The following is a 19,328-nucleotide window of genomic DNA, read 5'->3' as shown; positions in this document are numbered from 1 at the left end:
ATTTTTCGTTTAGCAATTGAAGAGAATCTTATTACCTCTTTAAAGAAAGATATAAATTATCATTCACAAATATTTTACGTTCTGCTCGAATGGTTTTTTTTAAAATGAAACAATAAATGAAATGAATAGCATCCAATTCACTGTAATGCTTAAATATGAAATGCCCATCGCCCTATATGTACAAGAACTGTATTCTGCATTTTCCATTTACTGATTACAGCAGATCTTATTATTCTTTCGTGGAAAAATACAAATGAAAATGTATTTCATACTTCCTTGTGTTCTTTTTGCTTTTTGAAAAAATCTTTCCTGAAATAAATACACACAACAATATTCCTCGTGTAAAAATAATAGATATAACGGTGAAATAATTAGTCACACGTTTCGAGGGCCTCATTAGATACAGGGCGAATGCGCCACTGCACTCTCACCTACATTGCGGTATTGCTTTTTTTTTAAAAGCAGTACTGCTGGAGATCTGGTTCCGCTGACTACACCCTTTGCTTCGTGCTTCGAGTTTTCTGTACGGCTTCTTTTCATGATCATTTAAGAATTTTAAGTGAAGTGCATGTCAATCGCAATATCAACGAACGGCATACAAAAACAAAGGAAATTAATAATACGCTGAAAACGGGGCGGGAAAATCAAAGAATAGAAAATGTACAGTGTTAACGTGACACCGGGTAGATCGTCGGAGAAAAATTCGAAATCCGTGGAAAACGAAATGGGGATGTATAGAAACCGAAGAAAGGAATCTATTCCGGTGAAAGTTTTTAATTACCTGAAAACTCAGATGCAAGCGGAGGGAATTCCAAGTAAGGAGGATCTTTGTATGCTTCACTATTTGTTTTCTGATGCTTGCCATTTATTTATTAGTAAAATATATAATGTTACAAATATTAGTCGAGGTAGAAGAGAGCGAATGATCGGAGAAACGCGGACGTTTCGTTACAAATTAATTACACATGATCGAGAACAATTTCTTTATCCTCCTTTGTAAAAAAAAGTCTTATATTTCTCTTACGGTTATTAAACAAGAATTCGAGATCACAGAAGTGTCGATTATGCTTTGACGGTATTCCTTTCCAAATTCTGACTTCGAAAGAAAAAAAATGTCATTCTTTCCGCCGCGTTCGCTGCGGCAACGTGTTCCCACCTTAATTCGTAACTTTGATTAACATCGCAAAAATAGTTCTATATAATAGTTACAACGTAATTAATTCGTTTCAATCTGAATAAGATTAAACAATATAATCTCTTGTTGTTCGTTCGCAACATTGGTTTCAATTCTTAAATACATAAATAACGAGTATCCAATACTCTCTAAATCACATAATATGTATCAAAGATTGTATAACTTGTTCCCCATCGACGAAAATGCTAAATACAATTTAATGTACTACGAGCAGTACATTTTTTTTTTTTTTACTTATTGAGCCTGACTCTTAGAGACGTCATCTGCTTGACTGATCAATGGTTCAGTATTGATTACTGAAAATAAACAATCTGTAACTTCAATATTTAAATCCTCGCACGAATTTGTATCTTCTTCTCTAGTAGGTTCGTAAGTTGCGTGGTCCTGTATCCAAACTTTCGTTAAAGAATCCTCGTTCTCCACGACTGACTCACGTAAATCGGAATTACTGATCGGCGTTGAAGCGCGCAGCACTCGTGCCTCTTCCGGCGGGATTACTTCGAGTTTCGACTGTAAATTGGCCATTCTCATCCCGCATGACGTGTCGTTGTACAGCAACCAGTGCGGGGTAAACGAATGTTGTCTGTATTCAGCAACAAACTTTTCCTTTTGGGAACAAGTTACGTTCGATGATACAGGCGTATGTGTTACTATCGGCGCTATGTAACAATACACGCAGGACGTTTGATCCAATTTCGATAAATCGACGCGTTTGGTGTTGATGAGATTCAAAATGTTCTCGAGAATCGGATTCGCAGGAATCTTCGAATATTTCGTTGGCCAAAATGAGTCTAGTAATCCTAAAAACAAGAAATGTTCAAGATGTTTTGCCTTCTCCTGCATATTTCAATGATTAAGTGTTTTGATAATAATGCGAAAGTAACATACCACTCGTTTGTACCTTATCTAAAGTACCAGAAATATTTTTGTTGATATTGGATTCAGATTGTACTGAAGAATTACAGTTTTGTGTTTGTTGCTCCATATTGGTGGATAAGGGGATGCTTCCTTGATTATTGTATGAACTTGCATATTCATATGGAAGATCAGTATTGCAATGAGTATTATTTGAAAACATCTGTGAAGCAGTAGATGTGTATGTGTCCTGAGTTACATTTGCATTTGTATAAGAATGTGTATGTTGCAAATAATCTCCAGTAGTTTCTGTACTATATTTGATTAAGTTTTGTAAATAATATGTGTTGGATGGATCAGACTGTACATTGGGTATGATGTTTGTTTCATAATATTGACTTTCCCCTGTTGGATTTAAATTCAGTAAATTTTGATTGGAACTATAAGTATGTACATTTTCAGTCATGTTGTATTGACATGTTAAACTTTCATCATTAATGGGTTTATTTAAAGTATCAGGTCCCATGTTATCATAATAGATAGGTTGAAATATTTTTGGGGATGGAACAACAGGTGCTTCACAATTTGTTTCTGTCCCATCCATAACATTGGTGATGGCCCAATTATCGTAATCTTGATGTATATCCATATTCATTGTAGAATATTTATATTGATTAACATTTTCATTTGTTAACACATTTGAAATCTGCTGACCAATTTCTTCAACATTTTTCACAAAAGTTGGTTCACTCAATAAATATTCTCCCTTTATACTGCTTAGAAGTCCATAACACTCTGTGTTACCCTCCAGATTTTCTTCGTTGTCTTGATTATCCGATTCAGCTGTTAAAGTATCAGAATTGTCTAATAAACTATTAGGCTGATAATGATCTAATGTCCTGTAACCACTTATTACTGGACTAGCTATCTCTCCCAAGTTTGCACCAACTGGTGCCTGCAACATTTTCTTCAACAGTATAGACCCTTGCATATTGTTGTTTGCATCCTCCAATGTTTGATATTCCACATGATCATTAGGTTGGTATACAAATGACTCTGCATTGTTAACAGCAATTATATTGGAAGTAGTACAATTGATGGTATCTAAAGGATCTTTGTCTATATCAGATGAGCCAGTTGCTGTTCTTAAATCTACAATAGTTGCATCTTGTATTTGATTGTTATTCATATCATACGTCTGAAATTCTCTCTGTATTCTTTTCAATAAAAACTGCTTGAACTCTTCATAGTGGGGAATCCTATTGTCATCATCCCTGCTTACAATCTCTTCCTCTGCACCAACCTGAGCATATAAGGTTTTATGAAAAAATTCACCACCACCTATCCCCCTTGCCACTACCATAAAAATCGGTTCACGAATTCTTGCAACAGGTTCTACCGACTCACCCACTGATAAGGTGGTTGCTGTTGCGGGAAGTAATAATCATCGGCCATAACGTAATCGGGGCTGTTCAGTGGTGTGGAGGTTAACCCGAGAAGTGTTCCGCTTTTGACTTTTCTCACTTTCCTCTTGCGATTTTGCTTGAGATCCTGTAGCAGCCTGTCGACCTCGTTTTCATTTCCGCCTTTTGCGGCTTGCAACACTTTAACCAGTAATTTCTTCTACGGCCAGAAAATCGCGATCATTCAAAAAATCAATTTAAAGTGATACTTGCTCGACAATGGAAATTGCGAAGCCGGCGCGGTCACACGGATTTTCTTCATGAAATATTAAGAACAATGATTCAATTACCTTAATGTTACCCGGTACACGGTATCTGAGAGCTAAGGCCTGCAATTCCTTGTACGATAATCTTGAAATATCGTTGCCGTTCATTTTCAAACATTGAGGCACTCAGCCGTAATCCTTTTCCTGGTTCCTATACATTTCTGATATGGCCGATAGGAAAATTCGTCTGCTAATCGAATCACGAGTTGCCTCTGACTTTTATTCGTAAACGTGTTCCGTTTAACGTCGGCCTAAGAAAAACAAATGGAAATGGAACGCAGCAGGAGGATCCAATGTTTCCACTCGCGTGGATAGATTCTTTATTTAATCTAACAGCTATTATACACCATTAAAAATTACGCGATTTATCGATTGCAAATCCTATTCACCTGCCATCTGGAAATTATCGCTCAAAAGTCAACATTATCGATCGATAAAATTTGTATCCTCGTTATCAGCGAGTACAGACCGTTAGGGTAGTTTCTCAAATCGACGATAGATCTAATTATCGACTCGCGTGTATCGAATCTGCAATCAGTATTTCTTCCTGTTTCCTCTACGACGAAGAATTCATTCCGATGTAAATATGCAGGTGCGCAATTGAATTCCGTTTCTTTTTTCATTCCAACAAGTAGTTTCGAAGATTTATCTATTTCTAGTCTCTCTTATCGAAAGTAGCCAGCACATAAACGTCCGTTACTACTTGTTGTACGCCAACAATGTCTGGCATAGTATCCTGTGCACGGTTATCATGGATCAACATAAATTAGATAAACCGCCCGGTCCACGACGACAGCGCATTTGGCTCGGTTTCAATTGATGGGAGGAGAACAGCGTCCCTCTTTGGTTTATATCGTGCCTACAACCATCGAGCGTATATTCTACTTATTTTCTATGTGGTAATGCTCCTGTTGCTCGCGTACACGTGTACAGGACGTCTCAAAAGAACACGCTTCACTCTGAAATGAATACTGTGACGCAAAGAAATGGAAGAATATGAAATAAATAAGAAAAGTCCTCTGAAGGTTGAAGTCCAATGCTAGAGGTGAACAGGTTAAAGGGTAACAAAGACATCTTATACGTGCAACAACATGTTTTCATTATTTTCCGTTCATCGCTCGTAACGCATACATACATTTTTTCAGGTTATTTCACAATACAACGAATGGCACAGCGTGCAAGTAGTACAGTCAATGATACGCGTGCAGTAGAAAAGTCGTCCATAGCCAGACACACCTGTGTCGCGTTTCAGGTTCCCGCAGACGCTTAGGACTAAAAGTACTCAACCGAGAGCCACGTTATCTGGTTCAGAAAAGATCTAGTCGATAGTTAACGGCTGTCCAGTGTAATTCAATTCACGCGTAATCAATTCTAAGCTCCGCGCCGACACGAGTAGCGGCTTCTCTATTTAAAGTAGTTCTCTTGTAAGCGCAGCGATGGCATCTGCGGATGCAAAGGCCGCTACTAGATACACGTGTTTCTCGCAGCCTATTGTCTCACCATCGATAAAGCCACTGGGAAGCTTCCACAGGGCTTTGTTCGTGGTGAAACGACCGCTTCACCATGTTCTGGTGCAACCAGATGCATTAACGCAAGCATTCTTTCCTCCGTGATCGTTTCTCCGAGGTAATACCTTTCTCTTCTCTTAACCTGTTACTCGGCGTTCCTCTCTCGGCGATTTCACATTCTCCCGTTCACCCGACAATTCTCGCATTCAACCGCATTCACGTTTATTGCAGCGAGGGCAGCAATTGACCGATATCCTCCATAGAAGACCCGCCTGGCGAACGGATCGATCAATTAACAGAAAAAACTAATTGAACAGAAGCCGCAATTATCGGTGGAAGGTTAACCGAGCGATGAATATTCACAGTCGGCGACCGGGTAATCCAGCGGAACTGGGCTGTACGAAAGAGACGGGGAGAAGGGGGCAGGCGGGAACGGGGCACGCGGTTAAATAAATTCGTCGATAACGCGGCAAAAGATCATCGTTTATTCAAATAATGCCCGTCCCCCGGCTCGGCCCGGCCGGCGCGAACGGGCGGTTTGTAACGTTGCTGTCCGCGCTTAGAAAAACCGTTCGGGCTTGCGCGCGAGCCAGCGTACTCCGTGCTTTTGCGTGGCCAGGCTCCTCTCTCGGCTTCAATGCATCACGGCGTCGCGTGCGAGAGCCGCGCACGTCGTTGCTACGGACCAAGCACAGCCCAGTCGACTGAGTTACGTTAGTCCGTCGCGGAGCATCGATCGGTTCATTGGGTGCACGGTCGCCGTCGATCGGTCGTTCGAGCGACAGGTGAACAGACTCGGGGGAACCTATACACGAAGGAGCTCCGGCGGAAGACCACGCAAGAGAAAGATTCCTCGGCTCGTCTCGATAGGCGCAAGGGGACCGGTCCAAGACACTCGCCCACGAGATAGATCGTGGATATCGGGTGGATCGGTATAGTCGTTTCGAAATCAGTCGGCGAATTACCGATCGTACCGCCAAATGAAGGCACGTAAGAGCCGCGAGAAAAGTAAGTTCATCAATCATACAGGCGGACTGTAGTGCCGCTTCGAGTTTCCTCTCCGAGTAATATCGGGTGCAGGCCAGTTCGATACGCCGTGGAAATAAAGAGAGATCCTCCTCGAGACGAAGGGAATCGCGCACAGCCCGGGGCCTCAGACCAGAAAGAGATCTCCCCCTTAATCGCGCGTTCACTGCTAAACGGCCGCCAAAGATGCAACGGCAAGGTGCGAGACCTCCCACAGACATCCACACGCACACACATTGAAAGAGATATATTCCAAACGAATCTTTTTCGTCTACCCCGTTACTCAATCTCCCTTGGTTTGCCTCGTCCGCGGACGAGTCCTTGTTGAACGGTTTTAGCTACCTGCCCTCCTTCCGCCCTCTTGCTCCCTTCTACAGACCACACGTACACGCACACGCACACTCACACTCACACTCACACTCACACTCACACACTCACACGTTCTCTTTCTGCTCTTTTGGAATTGGTAGTTGATCCGTTAGGGAAACCGACCGATGGCGACGACGCTGCCCGGTCCACGCGTAACGCGTGTTGCGTCCGCGGTCTCTTTCCACCATTCGGCCAGGGTTACGCGTCCCCGGTGCATGCCCGGATTCCCGCGTTTCCCGATTGACAAAAACGCTCCGGAAACGGGAACCCGTCGACACGCGGGGGTGGCCACGGCGGTAGGAGCTCCTCTCCCGTTGCTATGGTGACCCCGGATGCCCGGGACCCGGAGAGAGCTGCCAGTGGAATTACAGTGCAGCTCGTATAGAACGCACCGGTGATATCTGTATATGTGCAAGAAACTTCCAAAGCTCGCGACCGTGTTTCACGATCTCCCTCCTCCGAATGTGCAGGCAATTTTCGTTGAAAGCACCTTTGTCACGGCTCTCCTCGCTCTAACCGCGTTGAGATACGCGTTGCTCCACGCAGCCTCCTTCTATCGGGTGTTTTCGCGAGGATGGGTTCAGCGTTCGAAGTCAACGTCATTTCGTGTTGCATAATATAGTTTATTAATTTCAGTCGATAGGTTTTGAAATGGATTTGTCTACGTAGCCAACTAATTCATACTTTATATATATTCCATTTTCTTTGGTTCACTTGCTCTTACTCATATTTCTTTCCTCATCTCTAAGTGAAGATATTTTATATTTGCTCCTGACCTTTGCTCCCCGTTTCATATATCGGTGTCTATCTTCTCACCGAGGCGAAGATAAGAGCGACCAGTTACCATTTGATCAATACCCACGAACTTCTACGAAATTGATCGTATAGTACTCTCTTGACAATCGTCGGCTGCCCTATCATCATCTCGTACGAAGTACCGTTCGGAGAACTAAGAATTTCATCTCTTACCACCGGCTAATCCTTATTGTATTCTTTCTGTTCGTGAACTGTATCGTTCTAGAAGAATCCTTGTAACATTTTGAAAGCCTTCTAGCCTCTTCTAATAATGTATCGATGATTATCAGACAGCGTCGTTTGATCTTTCGCGAACCCAGCCGCGCGTCGGGATATTTTCTCGCGTAAAGGCGCTCTGTTTACACTCGAAAAAGCTTCGTTCGCGAAACAACGGCTCGCTAGATCGTTAACGTAAACAGTTCCGCTATCTTTGGACCCTGAATACCCCGCGTGCCTCGAGATACACCCTGTACGTTGTATCCCGGCCTAGCTGTCTATAGATTCCACCCGTGTAGCATCGCTTAATCTCCATAATGGGCTAATATTTGCTCGTTCCTCGCCTAGTTCCGCGGTATTGTAATTTTAGCAGCGATCAATGAGGATGCCTCTACCTGGCGAGGGGAGATTGTGGATCGGGCGAACGCTTTTCGGGTGAAACTTGAAACACGTGTGTGTCTGGCTGGACCGACCCTTGAAATATTGGCGACTAACCTTGCTATAACACTAAAACTACCAGATGAGTCAAAATGACCCATACCTGACGTCTTTCTTTTGCAATTTTTAAAAGGATAACAGACGCTTCTCTGAGAAATTATTGAAGAAATTGATTTCGCAATACGCAAACTGAATTGTGAATTATTTAAAGTCTCAACAGATGCATTCTTGAAGTTTCTATAGAGAAATTTCGGAAAGTCAGTTTACCTGCTCAGTTTTAATGTTAACATGTTCACGACCACATATATGCGCGACACGGCGACTCTATCATGATATTAATATATATTCAGCACGACACACTTTATTCTCGTTTTGACTATACCAAACTATCATACAATATGACATTTAAGTAAGATGCTTCGCTTGGTTCTATTTACTAAGTTCGAAACGTGTAAAGATATCAAATTCGACCGTGGTCACGAACCTGTTAACCATTCGAGGTTCAAGAATTTCAAATCCCTAATGAAAAATGCGTTAATCAATGTTGATATTCCAAAAACTGACGTTAAGACAGCAAGAAATTCGAAGCCATCGAACCGATTCTTCTTCTGTTTGAAACTGCGGATCTCGTCGAAAGAGAAGCTCATTACTCGTTCCAAAATCAATGGAAGACCGTGAGAAAGGACGCGGGAAGAGACCGGTCGCTCTTGAGACGTCGCGCACGATCCCCCGTGGGAGTTCGATCGATTTCGTTTTTCCGCGGTATCGTTGACATCGTCGAACGGTTCGCCTGGTCGTTTTCAAGTACTGAACGGCAGCATGCGTAAAGAGGATTAATTGCATGATAGGTAGACACGAACTGCTCATCCGACCGATCGGCATCTCTTTTGTTATCCGCTTCAACCCTTTGCACTTCGAGCGTTTTTTCATTACGTACGGTTAGAAATCCCGTGACCTTAATCCCGCGGCACTTCAGCGGATCAAAAGCATTATCTCGCCGACGGAGAAACTTCGCGGATGCTTGTTATGCATTAGCGGTAAACGCTGCGAGCTTGTGTACACGGACACGAGTGCAAAGGGTTAAATTCATTGACTCGGAGTACGTAGGAACTAGCGAGTAGCTTTCGAGAGAATTCGTCCGAGTAGGCTTCAGTAAACGAGTAGTTGCCAGCATTAATTGTAGCGGTGTGCAGGGTGTTCCATAAATCGCGAATGAGACGCGAGTGAAACGTATCGGCGCCGGATCCGATTTATTTTTGGCCGACACGTTACTCATTTCCGTCGAACCGTCGATCATGGAACGCCCTGAGTAAACACTCCCGTAGTAACTCTAGACTTTACGAATTCGTTAGGCCCCACCTTCGACTTAGTTGCATTCGCTCTAGATCAGCGGTCTCCAACCTTTATGCTACAACGTCTCTTTAAAAAAAATTCTTTTCTCCGCGCCTCCCTGTCTTTTAACACGTTGAATGCCCGATTTCACGTAGCAAAATGCACAAAATGAAAACAATGTAATATAACAAATGTATCAAATTATTTCATTGAATCGTTTTATTATTATTGCGCGTTTATCTTGCCGAATGTTATCGCATTGGATAGCATTATCTGTAATATAAAAATTGCAAATAATAATCGTTTAACCCCCATGGCATTCAACGTGTTAATAGGTACAATATTATAGACATTTTAAACAACAATAACTTTATTACAAAATAAACATTACTTCACTGAATTTCTACTGTTACGTTACGATATGAAGTTTATTTATTTGTAGATATTATGGTACGAACATTAGTTTTTTATTAAAAATTTTGACGCCTCCCAGGTTGGAAACCGCGGATCTAGATGTCGCAAGATACTTTAGAGCTCGTATCTCTGCAGATTCTAGTGTTGGGTCACGCTTTCGTTCGCTGTTGATTCTTATTTTGCCCGTCCCCCGGCAATTATATATTTATAGACTTCCCGTTAATCAGTATCGATCAGAAACGTTGTGCCGCTTCAGTATGAGACGCCGGACGTCTGAACGGCGACCGGGAATATTACTCGTCGACGAAAGCGATCGCTCGACGCTGAGTAGGCGGAACCGATCATCTTGGCAAGCTATCCAAACCACCGAACTTTCAACCACGACACGTCCAACAGCTCTTTCGAGTCGCCTGCCGATCTTTTTAGCGACCTATCTCTTTCACTTCTAACGGCGCGCGTTCCTCCATCCCCTGGTAAACGAAATGGTCCACCTGTTAACGGGTGATCGCTCGATAAAGAAAGATTTCGAGCGATCCCCCCGTAGATTTTAAAAACATCGTTAAAGTTTAGAGATCTTACATTCCTGTCTACACATAAGTTCTCAATCCTTTACACTCGAAACTCTTTCACTAGAAATATTCAACACCTTCCAACGAGTTATAGACATTCTTCGAAACTGAATGAGAGAAGTTAAACAAAATTATTTCAATATTTCCCATATTTATAGATTACTCGAAGCTTAGTATTTCTGGAAGACCTTAGAATTTTGGTATATAGAATTAAATAGCGTGAGAGTCCTCTCGAGTAAAGGGTTCATCATTTCCAAGCTCCATTTAGCTGTAGCTTCTATAAATCGCTCATAGAGCTCTTTAGGAAATTAGTTCTCCATACATTAGTTTCATAAAGAGAACAGAATCTAGCGTCCGATAGTAACCACGAAAATTCTTAAAGAATCAGAACAGCGACACGATCAACGGGTCAATCGTTCGCAAGAAGATGGAACGACGCGCGCTCCCGCCGTTCCCAAGTAAAACAAGATGACATTCTGATCAGAGAAACGATCAGACTGTTTTACTTGGGCCGATTCCTTCGACCCTCCTCTTTCACGAGAGTCTCTTCTACCTGCAACCCCGGGTGCACCTGTGCACATGTTCCCCGGGCCGCATTGTTTACCGCGGCCGACGGGCACACTTGTCTCTCTTTCTCTCTCCCCACCCTGTAGAAGCCCGTTTCAAGCTCAAGCTACGGGGGAGCGTAAGCGGGTTGCCTGGAGGAGGATCAGAGCCGGTCGGGGATCTGTCTTCTCGGGGCATCCGGCGTATCTTCTCCCCGGGCGGCGGTGACGTAGCTCTCTCACTCGTTTGCACCCTGTCTCTCGTAAGTAGATTCTCTGCTCGCCGTTGCCCCTCTCCCGCCTGGTCCCTTTGACACGGAGGTGACGGAGGAGAGAGGCGGTCGCGGCGCGGCGTCTATTTCCCCCTATAGACTGAGACTGAGTAGAGGATGAAGCACATTTGAAGCAAAACAAAGGTGAGAGGGGAGTACTCTCGAACGCGTGGTACAGTCTTAGGAGTGAAGCGCCTGTTGGCAAACTTACAGAGGGCGAGCTTGAAGAACTCGGGGGCGTTTTAGGGGGTTCCACCGCGGGCGCCCTAGCCCTCGGCGGACGTCACAAGCCCGAGGAGCTTGCCACCCTCGCTGCGAACACCAGGTTCTCCAGGAAGGAGATACAGCTGATCTACAGGGGGTTCAAGCAGGAGTGCCCGACCGGCCTCGTCGACGAGGAAGCGTTCAAGCAGATATTCTCGCAGTTCTTCCCGCAAGGAGGTGAGGCTTCTTTGAACCGTTGTTTTATGATTATCATCGGTGGCGTCTCATGTATACGCACTGTCGAACTGCAGCACCCCCAATTTCCACTTGATATTATTGATTATGTTTAATCCTTCACACCCGAGAGGTGACTCTCAGTCACCACTTGATTTGATACAGCAAAACTATAAAATTGAATATTTAGTACTTTAAATGAAACTTTGTATTGCTATAGGAAATTTTTCAATAAAATTTCTTTGTCGCTTAATTGATCTGTGAGTTATCGTTAAATCAGTTTCAAACAGTGTCGTCTGTATCTCGTCAAAAAATGTCAAATATTTCCAGTGAAAAGCTTTCGAGTGCAAAGGGTTAATATAACGAGTCCTGTTTTTCTTTAATTCTTTCTTTATACTTGTACAATATAATCCTTAAGCTTAATGTCTTATGCGAGGATCTATGTCCTTATACGAGGACACCATGACCGAAAGGGTTAATGAAACTCGAACACGATTTTATGAAACGCTCTTCTTCCTCAGGGTTCATCGCTCCGTATTGTCAATTAGGTCGATGCCCTACAGTGTTCTAACTTGCATGAAATCTTTCAGACGCCAGCCAGTACGCTCACTACGTCTTCAACACCATGAAGAGGAAACCCTCTGGGAAGATCAGCTTCGAGGTACAGATGTATTTTTGATTAGCCCGTCGAAACGGAAGCTGTGAGATGCTATTCATCGCTACATGAAAGTGCCCTTTGTTCAGGAATTCCTGACTATCCTGTCGAAAGTGTCCAGAGGCTCTGTAGAGGAGAAACTCCAGTGGGTGTTTGGTCTCTACGACCTGGACGGGGACGGATTGATCAGTAAGGAGGAGATGCTGGACGTGGTAGGCTCTATTTATGAGATGCTTGGACGTTACACTCAGCCACAGATAGTTGAGCCGCACTTGGCTGCCAGGGAGCACGTTGATCGCATCTTTCATGTATGTATTAGCTCTCCAAGGAATTTGAGAGCTGGATCTTATGAACACTTTTAACCCCTTGGCTTACAATAATGAGTCACACGTTATTGTAAGCCAAGGGAATTTACCAGAATTTAGCAAAAATAAACATTACTCAAGTAATATTTTGCAAAAATAGATAAGAAATAGAATGTAATATTCACCAGAGTTTAGCAAAAATAAGTATTACTCAAGTTTTGTGAATTCAAATGAAATATGTTTCCGTTATCGATTATTATATTTTACAAAAGTGTGCATAGAATATGCATACAATTTTTCTCCTTTTTCAATACATTATTGACAAAGTTATTGATCACAGTTGAGAAATAAATCATAAGGCAAGGAGTTAATTGGTTAATGTCAATGTTGTTCTTTCAGTTGATGGACGCCAACAAGGACGGCGTGGTGACGATCGAGGAACTGGTGCAGTGGTGTTCCAAGGACGAGCAACTCCTGCGAAGTCTCGACACTCTCGACACCGTCTTATGAGATCATTGCGATCGCTCTTCATTCATCGCTCGACACTCGACGGCCACGGATCCCTTAGAAAGTTTCCGGCATGTTGGTAAGCTGTACGCGTAGTTTCCATCGCGACTAAGCTTACTTCCGGTCGCACCCGGATTTCGATTTGCGAGAAATTACTGTCGCAGCTTCACCCAAGCCGTTTGTAAATATGTATCTACCCTACCTACCCAGTCTTTCAACCGTGCTGTCGAGGACACGACGATGCCAAACAGTATTACCGAACCCCTGGCGCAAAGATCGTTCATTCCACTCTAGATCCCGGGACATTTTGTAAATAACGCGTCGGAGCGCGACTCGAGCAATGCAATTCGGGAGAACGCGAGGTCGACGGGTGTTTAGAGGTGACGAGTAGCAGGGTAGCAAAGTTAACGAAGTTGTGATAGTTGAATGTTCTTTATTTAACGCGTTAAGCGCCATGTCAGTCACTGACGCTTCTGAATGACTAGAAAACAATCGTAGCATACAAGGTAATTGATATGAAATGAAAATGTTTAATAACTAAGTTGATAATAATGTAATGCAAACATTGCAACGCCAAATAATTAATCGTTGTTCCTTTTCTATGCTACAAAAGAAAAACTCTACGGGAGAACACTTAAGATTTTCATGACGCTTAACGTGTTAATAGAAAAAATGATTAACAGAATTGTGATAGCTTAACGAAGTTGTGATAGTTTAATTCTTTAATAGAAAAATGATTAACAGAATTAGGAGGGTTTGATTTAGTTATCGCGTTCACCTACTTGCTTTTAGTTTTTTATTTTGATAACCTTAATTCATTAATTCTTATATCGTCAGCTCTAAATATGCGTCGAGCCGTTTCCCCAATAACGTAGGACGACACGTTGAGAAGCATGTGTCAAGGAATCGTTATCCAGGATCGATGCGTCGAGAGCAACTCGATGTCCCACGATTCTTCATCGCGGAGGTTACCATTCGCGTTCGAAGCAGATTTTCAATCATCAGTCACAATGAATTTTAAGGGCTTCGACGGCGACAGCCCGATTCGCGGTCGCTCTAACGAGAACATATAACTTTTCTTCAATGGAATTCAATTTTCACCCTCTATACTCGTTCCGAATTCCTCGCGCTTCTTCTTTCAAGCGATTTCAGCGCACTAAGCAGCTCCCCTTTTACAAGATTCCGCGAATATCAGATTCCTTCGATTGAACCTCTCAGGATTATCAAGTCGCACATTTGTTTAAGCAACAGTTGAACTTCGACCTCGGTCGTTCTTGCTTCTTGGTACAATTATCGATGTAAATCGGATCGAAGCTAACGCTTGGTACGCTAAGGTGATCGATGACACTTCAACGTTTCTCCATTCTATTTGGAAGCGATTCGAATCGTTGTCAGATTAAACTGTTACTTTATTCTTGTCACTCTTCAGTATATTCGCGTGAGCATCCACAGTTTAATAGCGAAGAGATTATATAAGGGAATATTTGAATTCTGTCGTTCGGCTCCGAGTTCACCAGGCGTCCGGCAGATGCGAATCGTATTCGACAATCGTTGAAACCTGTCTTCCATAGACAGGCGCATCAATTTTTCTTACCTTGGATACCTCGTGCCACAAAAAGGTCGTTACATAATTCAGTGAATTTTAAACAGTGCTGCACCGGGGATCCAAGGTATTCGCATATGCCCGTCGCATAGAATATAGAGTGAACAATGTTTCCAGTGACCCATGACCGATGGAAAAGGTAGATAGTAAATCCATTAATAATAATGTTACCTTAGATACCCTCGACCAAGTAAGAGAAGCGTGGTCTCCACGGTTCGTGTGATTCTCTTGTACCTTACTACTTATTATAACTGTCGCGTTTCAAGATTATTGTTACCTATATCAATTATTCTTGATCCCAATCTTTGTCATCTACCAGGGATGGGGGAAATTTTATTCGGATAATAATTAACACGTTCGCTACCAGCGCTTATTTCGGTGACGGTCTCTTTATAATATTTTCTTCAATTTAATAAATCTAAACAAAATATTAGAAAAAACTGGAACGACTCATCGATTTCCTAAATATAATGTTTATCATTTTTAATAACTATATCTATAGGATTAATCTTCATTGTGTAAATTATAGTATTACAGCCAATATGTGGCGCTGGTAGCGAGCGTGTTAATGGCGAACGAAAACGGTGTTTCAGGGTTTCATCTTTCTATCAACTAACCCTTTGCGGACGAAGATTGTTGAGAGTATAGAAAACATTTTGCAGATTCTGCTAAATTAAACACTGAAGTTTAAATCATAGAGAATATAATAGGTAAATCATTTGTTCGCGATTTGGTACTCCAAACATGGAAGTTTGATCTCAGAAGTGCCGACATTCGTCCGCAAAGGGTTAATAGGATCAAAGGATTATTTCGATAAGAATTGAATTATTCTAAAGGGAATAGAAATACTATTGCAACTTGCAATTAGCACGTTCAAGCTTATTCAATTTTGATTTACGAGAGACTCTTCGATTGAACAATGAATTCGCCCATCTCTGTCAAGTCTACGAACTTCTCGTTGAATATCATACCTATATAGAAATTGTTGGCGTCTACTTGAAATATTCTAAAGCGATATTTTATCGTGTACAAATTATCGTCGAGTTCGTTGAATTTCTCAAGTTTATTGTACAATTCTGTACAACGTATATATTCAGGGAACGTCAACCGTTTCTACGTGATCGTGAAATGTAAAGAGATCGGTTTCCGTTCAATTATATATTCTTGGTACGAATCTGTGCCACTCAAGGAATCGATTGTTTTACTAATTGGTACGTCGTATATATACGTGTGTGTAGGTACACCTACGTACGTATGTATACATATATGTACTTACATGTACGACATACTGTATTTTATATGCAAGATTATGCAACATGCACATCGAATTGAATGTCTTCTGGCTTTTGATAAGTTCATTAAAGGTACAGTATTGCTAACGACTCAACAACCTCTCGTCATTGTGTACTTCTGATCACTTAGAATTGTATTCCTTTTGTGTAAATAAGAAGGGAATTATTGCTACTAAGTTGCGCGAAAGGAAATCTCGAATCAACAATGTAGTCGAACAGAACATCGACGCTTTTTCGAAGCTGATCAACATTCGTTACCTATCTTACGACTAAAATTAACAAATTTCGAATTGGAAGGAAGAATGTAAATAAAATAAACGAGATATTGCCAGATATTGTTGTTTATTTCATTGCATCTGTGTACATTGGGAAGTATAATGTAAGGGGCAGGTATTTACAGGATAATGCATATGGCGCCATCTAATTACAATTGGGAGGAATAATTGGGAAACAGTTTAAGACGTTTCGCAATAGGTGGCGCTGTATAAAGTTAATTACAAATTAATTAATGTTAACCCTTTGCACTCGAGGACTGCGTTGCAGAGCCGTTTATAATTTGTCATTATAAACTGTGAAATTTTGTCATTAAATATATTATAACATTTATACCTATAATCGATAGAAAACAGTAAGATACATATGACTTTTCTTTCCATGCGCGAATTATTTATTTATACATTAATACGCTTTTTCTATTAAAATTACTTCGAGTTGCTGGTGATGTCAGTGAGAAAGCTTCGAGTGCAAAGAGTTAATATGTATTACTACAAGTACATGTATGTATGTACTTTAATTCATCGTTAAATTACAGGAAGAACTCTTCTACAGTTTCATGTATAATTATTAAAAATGAATGTTAAGAAAAATGAATGAAAATATATTGATATTTCGATTGTACAAATGTATTCTGTCTAGTCCTTTATTTTCACACTTCCACTACTTTCTATCTATCATCTTCAAGTGTTTAATATAATATAAACAAACTATCTTCAATGATTAATATTATCGTGAGTTTGCATTACTGTCAGTTTATTTATTTAATCTTAGTTGCTTCCATTCAAAAACAATATTTTACATAATGAAAATGAAATTTTCCCATAGATATTATTATTAGAAATTATAAACTACAACATTATATTTAGGAACTCGATTCGTTCCAGTTTCATTTATTTAATGTTTTGTTTAGATTTATTGGATCGAAGAAAATATAATAGACAAGACCATCACCGAAATAAACACTGACAGCGAACGTGTTAAATAACTAATTAAAGTATATAAAAAATAAGATGACAGAATAGTTGAAAGTCTTTATATCCGCAATGCGTGCAAATACAGTGAATTTTTTTTTTTTTTTATTGAAAAGAGGCCTAGGAACTTTTATGGTCTATTGCCTAATGTACATGATTACAATATCTTATTACTAGCTTATACTATTTTTAGTGGTAAAAAAGAAATAGTATAACTATATACAGTGAATTCGCGAGCGCAAAATTGAAACGCCATCTAGCGGAGAGAAATTTGCAGAGTTTCTCCCTATCCCTGTAATGAGTAAGACAAGGACAGAGCTACTGTGCGACAAGGACAGAGATAGTACTCTCGACGCCACCTCCTTTGAAAAAGCATCTCATTAGTCCCTGGTACGTACGCGTGAAGCATGATGACGAAAGAGGTATCCGACAAGGACAGACTTATGCAATCCATGGTGTAAGACAAGGATAGCGATAGAAGTGGCGCCATCTAGCGGTAGAAGCTGTGAACTACAGCCGCCACGCCGATGTGGGAGAAATAAGGAAATCAACAGCTGATTCATTAATATCTTGATTACCATTAATGAATTGTTAACATTTGCAATACGTAATCATAAACTGGACCTTCCTCTACTTTCCCATGTCATGTTTGATGGGATTTTTTACCGCGATAATTAATTATTAATTATTCTTCGGGACCATGTTGAAGGGTAACTTAGAATTTTCTGAGAGGTGTCCAGTAAATAATTAAGTTTCTTGGTTAATAGGCATAATTGGTGAACATTTATGATTGGAGAAATTAGAATGGACCCTTAGGAATATTCTTTAGAAGAATGAACAATATTCGAGGTGTAGTTAATGAGTTATTAGCGATTTCCGGATAAGTTGATTGCGTTACGTAAGAAAGTAATGTGTAAGACAAAGATGGGTATGCTATGGGAGTTAGGATGGATAAAGCATATGGGTGGCGCCATCTATGGCAGACACATCGAAACTTTGTGCCAAATAGTCTCAGGATGTTCCCGCCAGGTGGCGCAGTATGTTAATTATTGTAGATAAAGTCAAATTGGTTTGTTAATAAAAATTGTTTAACTATATATTTAAATTCTTCTGTTAATATCAGTCCCAAAAAGGTTTGTGTGACGTGTTTGTTTGTTTAACATATTATTTATTTACAATGTTCAGTAAATTATAATGTTGGAATATTTTATTATCAACTTCTATGACAATTTGTTTTTAACTGAATATTTACTAATAGAATATTACGGTTGTTAACAAAAGAATTTAAAATGTATAGTTAATCGATTTTTAATAACAAACGGAAATTGCCTTTATTTATAAGTAAAAACTTTGGGTCGTTTTTTATCGGTGGCGCCACCTGGCGTAAACAAACAGGTACTATTTGGCTAGAAGTTTGAGTTGTTGATAAATAGATGGCGCCGCCATTTATGGATATAGGTGGGGGAAATTTAAAAATTATTTTGAAAAATTATTATCATAACGCCTTTTTTAATACATTAAAAGCGACTATTTTGTGTTATTTATAAATATTTATTACATATTTAACAATAAATAGTTAATTATAAGATTGAGATTTGTTATAGAAAGGAAACATTTAATTCTGTTTCGAATTTTGAGCAGGAAGAACAAAATTTAATAGTTAACCTTCTTGCGATTCCTGCCTTTGAACCCCCACGAGGAACCCCCAGACTTCAGCGAGAGACCCCCTCGAACCCCCGCGAGAGACCCCTCAGACCCCCTAGAGAAACCAGCAGACTTAAGTGAGAGACCCCCTCGAACCCCCAGACTTCAATGAGAGACCCCCTCGAACCCCCACGAGAGACCCCTCAGACCCCCTCGAGAAACTCCCAAATTTAAACGAGAGACCCCCTCGAACCCCCACGAGAGACCCCTCAGACCCCCACGAAAAACTTCTTAAGCTACAAAGAGAAATGTCTTCATGAGGGGGTTCGAGGGGGTCTCTCACTTAAATTTGGGTGTTTCTCGTGGGGGTCTGA

At 40.9% G+C, this 19,328-nt stretch overlaps 2 protein-coding genes across 9 annotated transcripts; one reads left to right on the top strand and one right to left on the bottom strand.

Moving 5' to 3' along the window:
* The first annotated feature begins 473 nt into the window (after positions 1-473).
* On the top strand, positions 474-15,921 carry LOC116431558 (A-type potassium channel modulatory protein KCNIP2). Of its 8 annotated transcripts, none has more exons than XM_031987182.2 (8): positions 4,264-4,371; positions 4,439-4,840; positions 4,925-5,405; positions 5,519-6,295; positions 11,477-11,704; positions 12,292-12,362; positions 12,446-12,664; positions 13,061-15,921. In XM_031987182.2, exons 4-8 carry the CDS (start codon positions 6,268-6,270, stop codon positions 13,169-13,171), a joined length of 657 nt encoding a protein of 218 aa, XP_031843042.1. In that variant the 5' UTR covers positions 4,264-4,371; positions 4,439-4,840; positions 4,925-5,405; positions 5,519-6,267; the 3' UTR covers positions 13,172-15,921. The 8 variants fall into 8 exon arrangements, with proteins under 8 accessions (XP_076229279.1, XP_076229278.1, XP_076229282.1 ...); XM_076373170.1 differs by adding an exon at positions 6,368-6,512 and having other exon boundaries at positions 4,925-6,295; XM_076373167.1 differs by having other exon boundaries at positions 4,263-4,371; positions 4,458-4,840; positions 4,925-6,295.
* Positions 850-4,163, bottom strand: LOC116431562 (uncharacterized). The gene is made up of 4 exons (XM_031987191.2): positions 3,804-4,163; positions 3,458-3,673; positions 2,084-3,353; positions 850-1,995 (listed from the first exon to the last, which is right to left on the bottom strand). The coding sequence occupies exons 1-4, from the start codon at positions 3,885-3,887 to the stop codon at positions 1,430-1,432; spliced, it is 2,136 nt and encodes a 711-aa protein (XP_031843051.2). The 5' UTR covers positions 3,888-4,163; the 3' UTR covers positions 850-1,429.
* Positions 15,922-19,328: the final 3,407 nt, after the last annotated feature.

This window comes from Nomia melanderi, chromosome 13 (genome assembly GCF_051020985.1).
Source record: "Nomia melanderi isolate GNS246 chromosome 13, iyNomMela1, whole genome shotgun sequence".
Classification (NCBI taxonomy): domain Eukaryota; kingdom Metazoa; phylum Arthropoda; class Insecta; order Hymenoptera; family Halictidae; genus Nomia; species Nomia melanderi.
The sequence above is the reverse complement of the archived record's forward strand: the minus strand, read 5'-3'. Positions and strand labels throughout refer to the sequence as shown.

Excerpts from the sequence above, each read along its gene's own strand:
- LOC116431558 (XM_076373163.1), top strand. The coding sequence starts at position 659 with ATGTACAGTGTTAACGTGACACCGGGTAGATCGTCGGAGAAAAATTCG. Across the intron at positions 816-11,476 it reads GCAAGCGGAGGGAATTCCAA|AGGGCGAGCTTGAAGAACTC; the intron begins GTAAGGAGGATC and ends GCAAACTTACAG. Across the intron at positions 12,665-13,060 it reads ACGTTGATCGCATCTTTCAT|TTGATGGACGCCAACAAGGA; the intron begins GTATGTATTAGC and ends TTGTTCTTTCAG.
- LOC116431562 (XM_031987191.2), bottom strand. The coding sequence starts at position 3,887 with ATGAACGGCAACGATATTTCAAGATTATCGTACAAGGAATTGCAGGCC. Across the intron at positions 3,674-3,803 it reads GTGTACCGGGTAACATTAAG|AAGAAATTACTGGTTAAAGT; the intron begins GTAATTGAATCA and ends TTCTGGCCGTAG. Across the intron at positions 3,354-3,457 it reads AGCAACCACCTTATCAGTGG|GTTGGTGCAGAGGAAGAGAT; the intron begins GTGAGTCGGTAG and ends TTATATGCTCAG.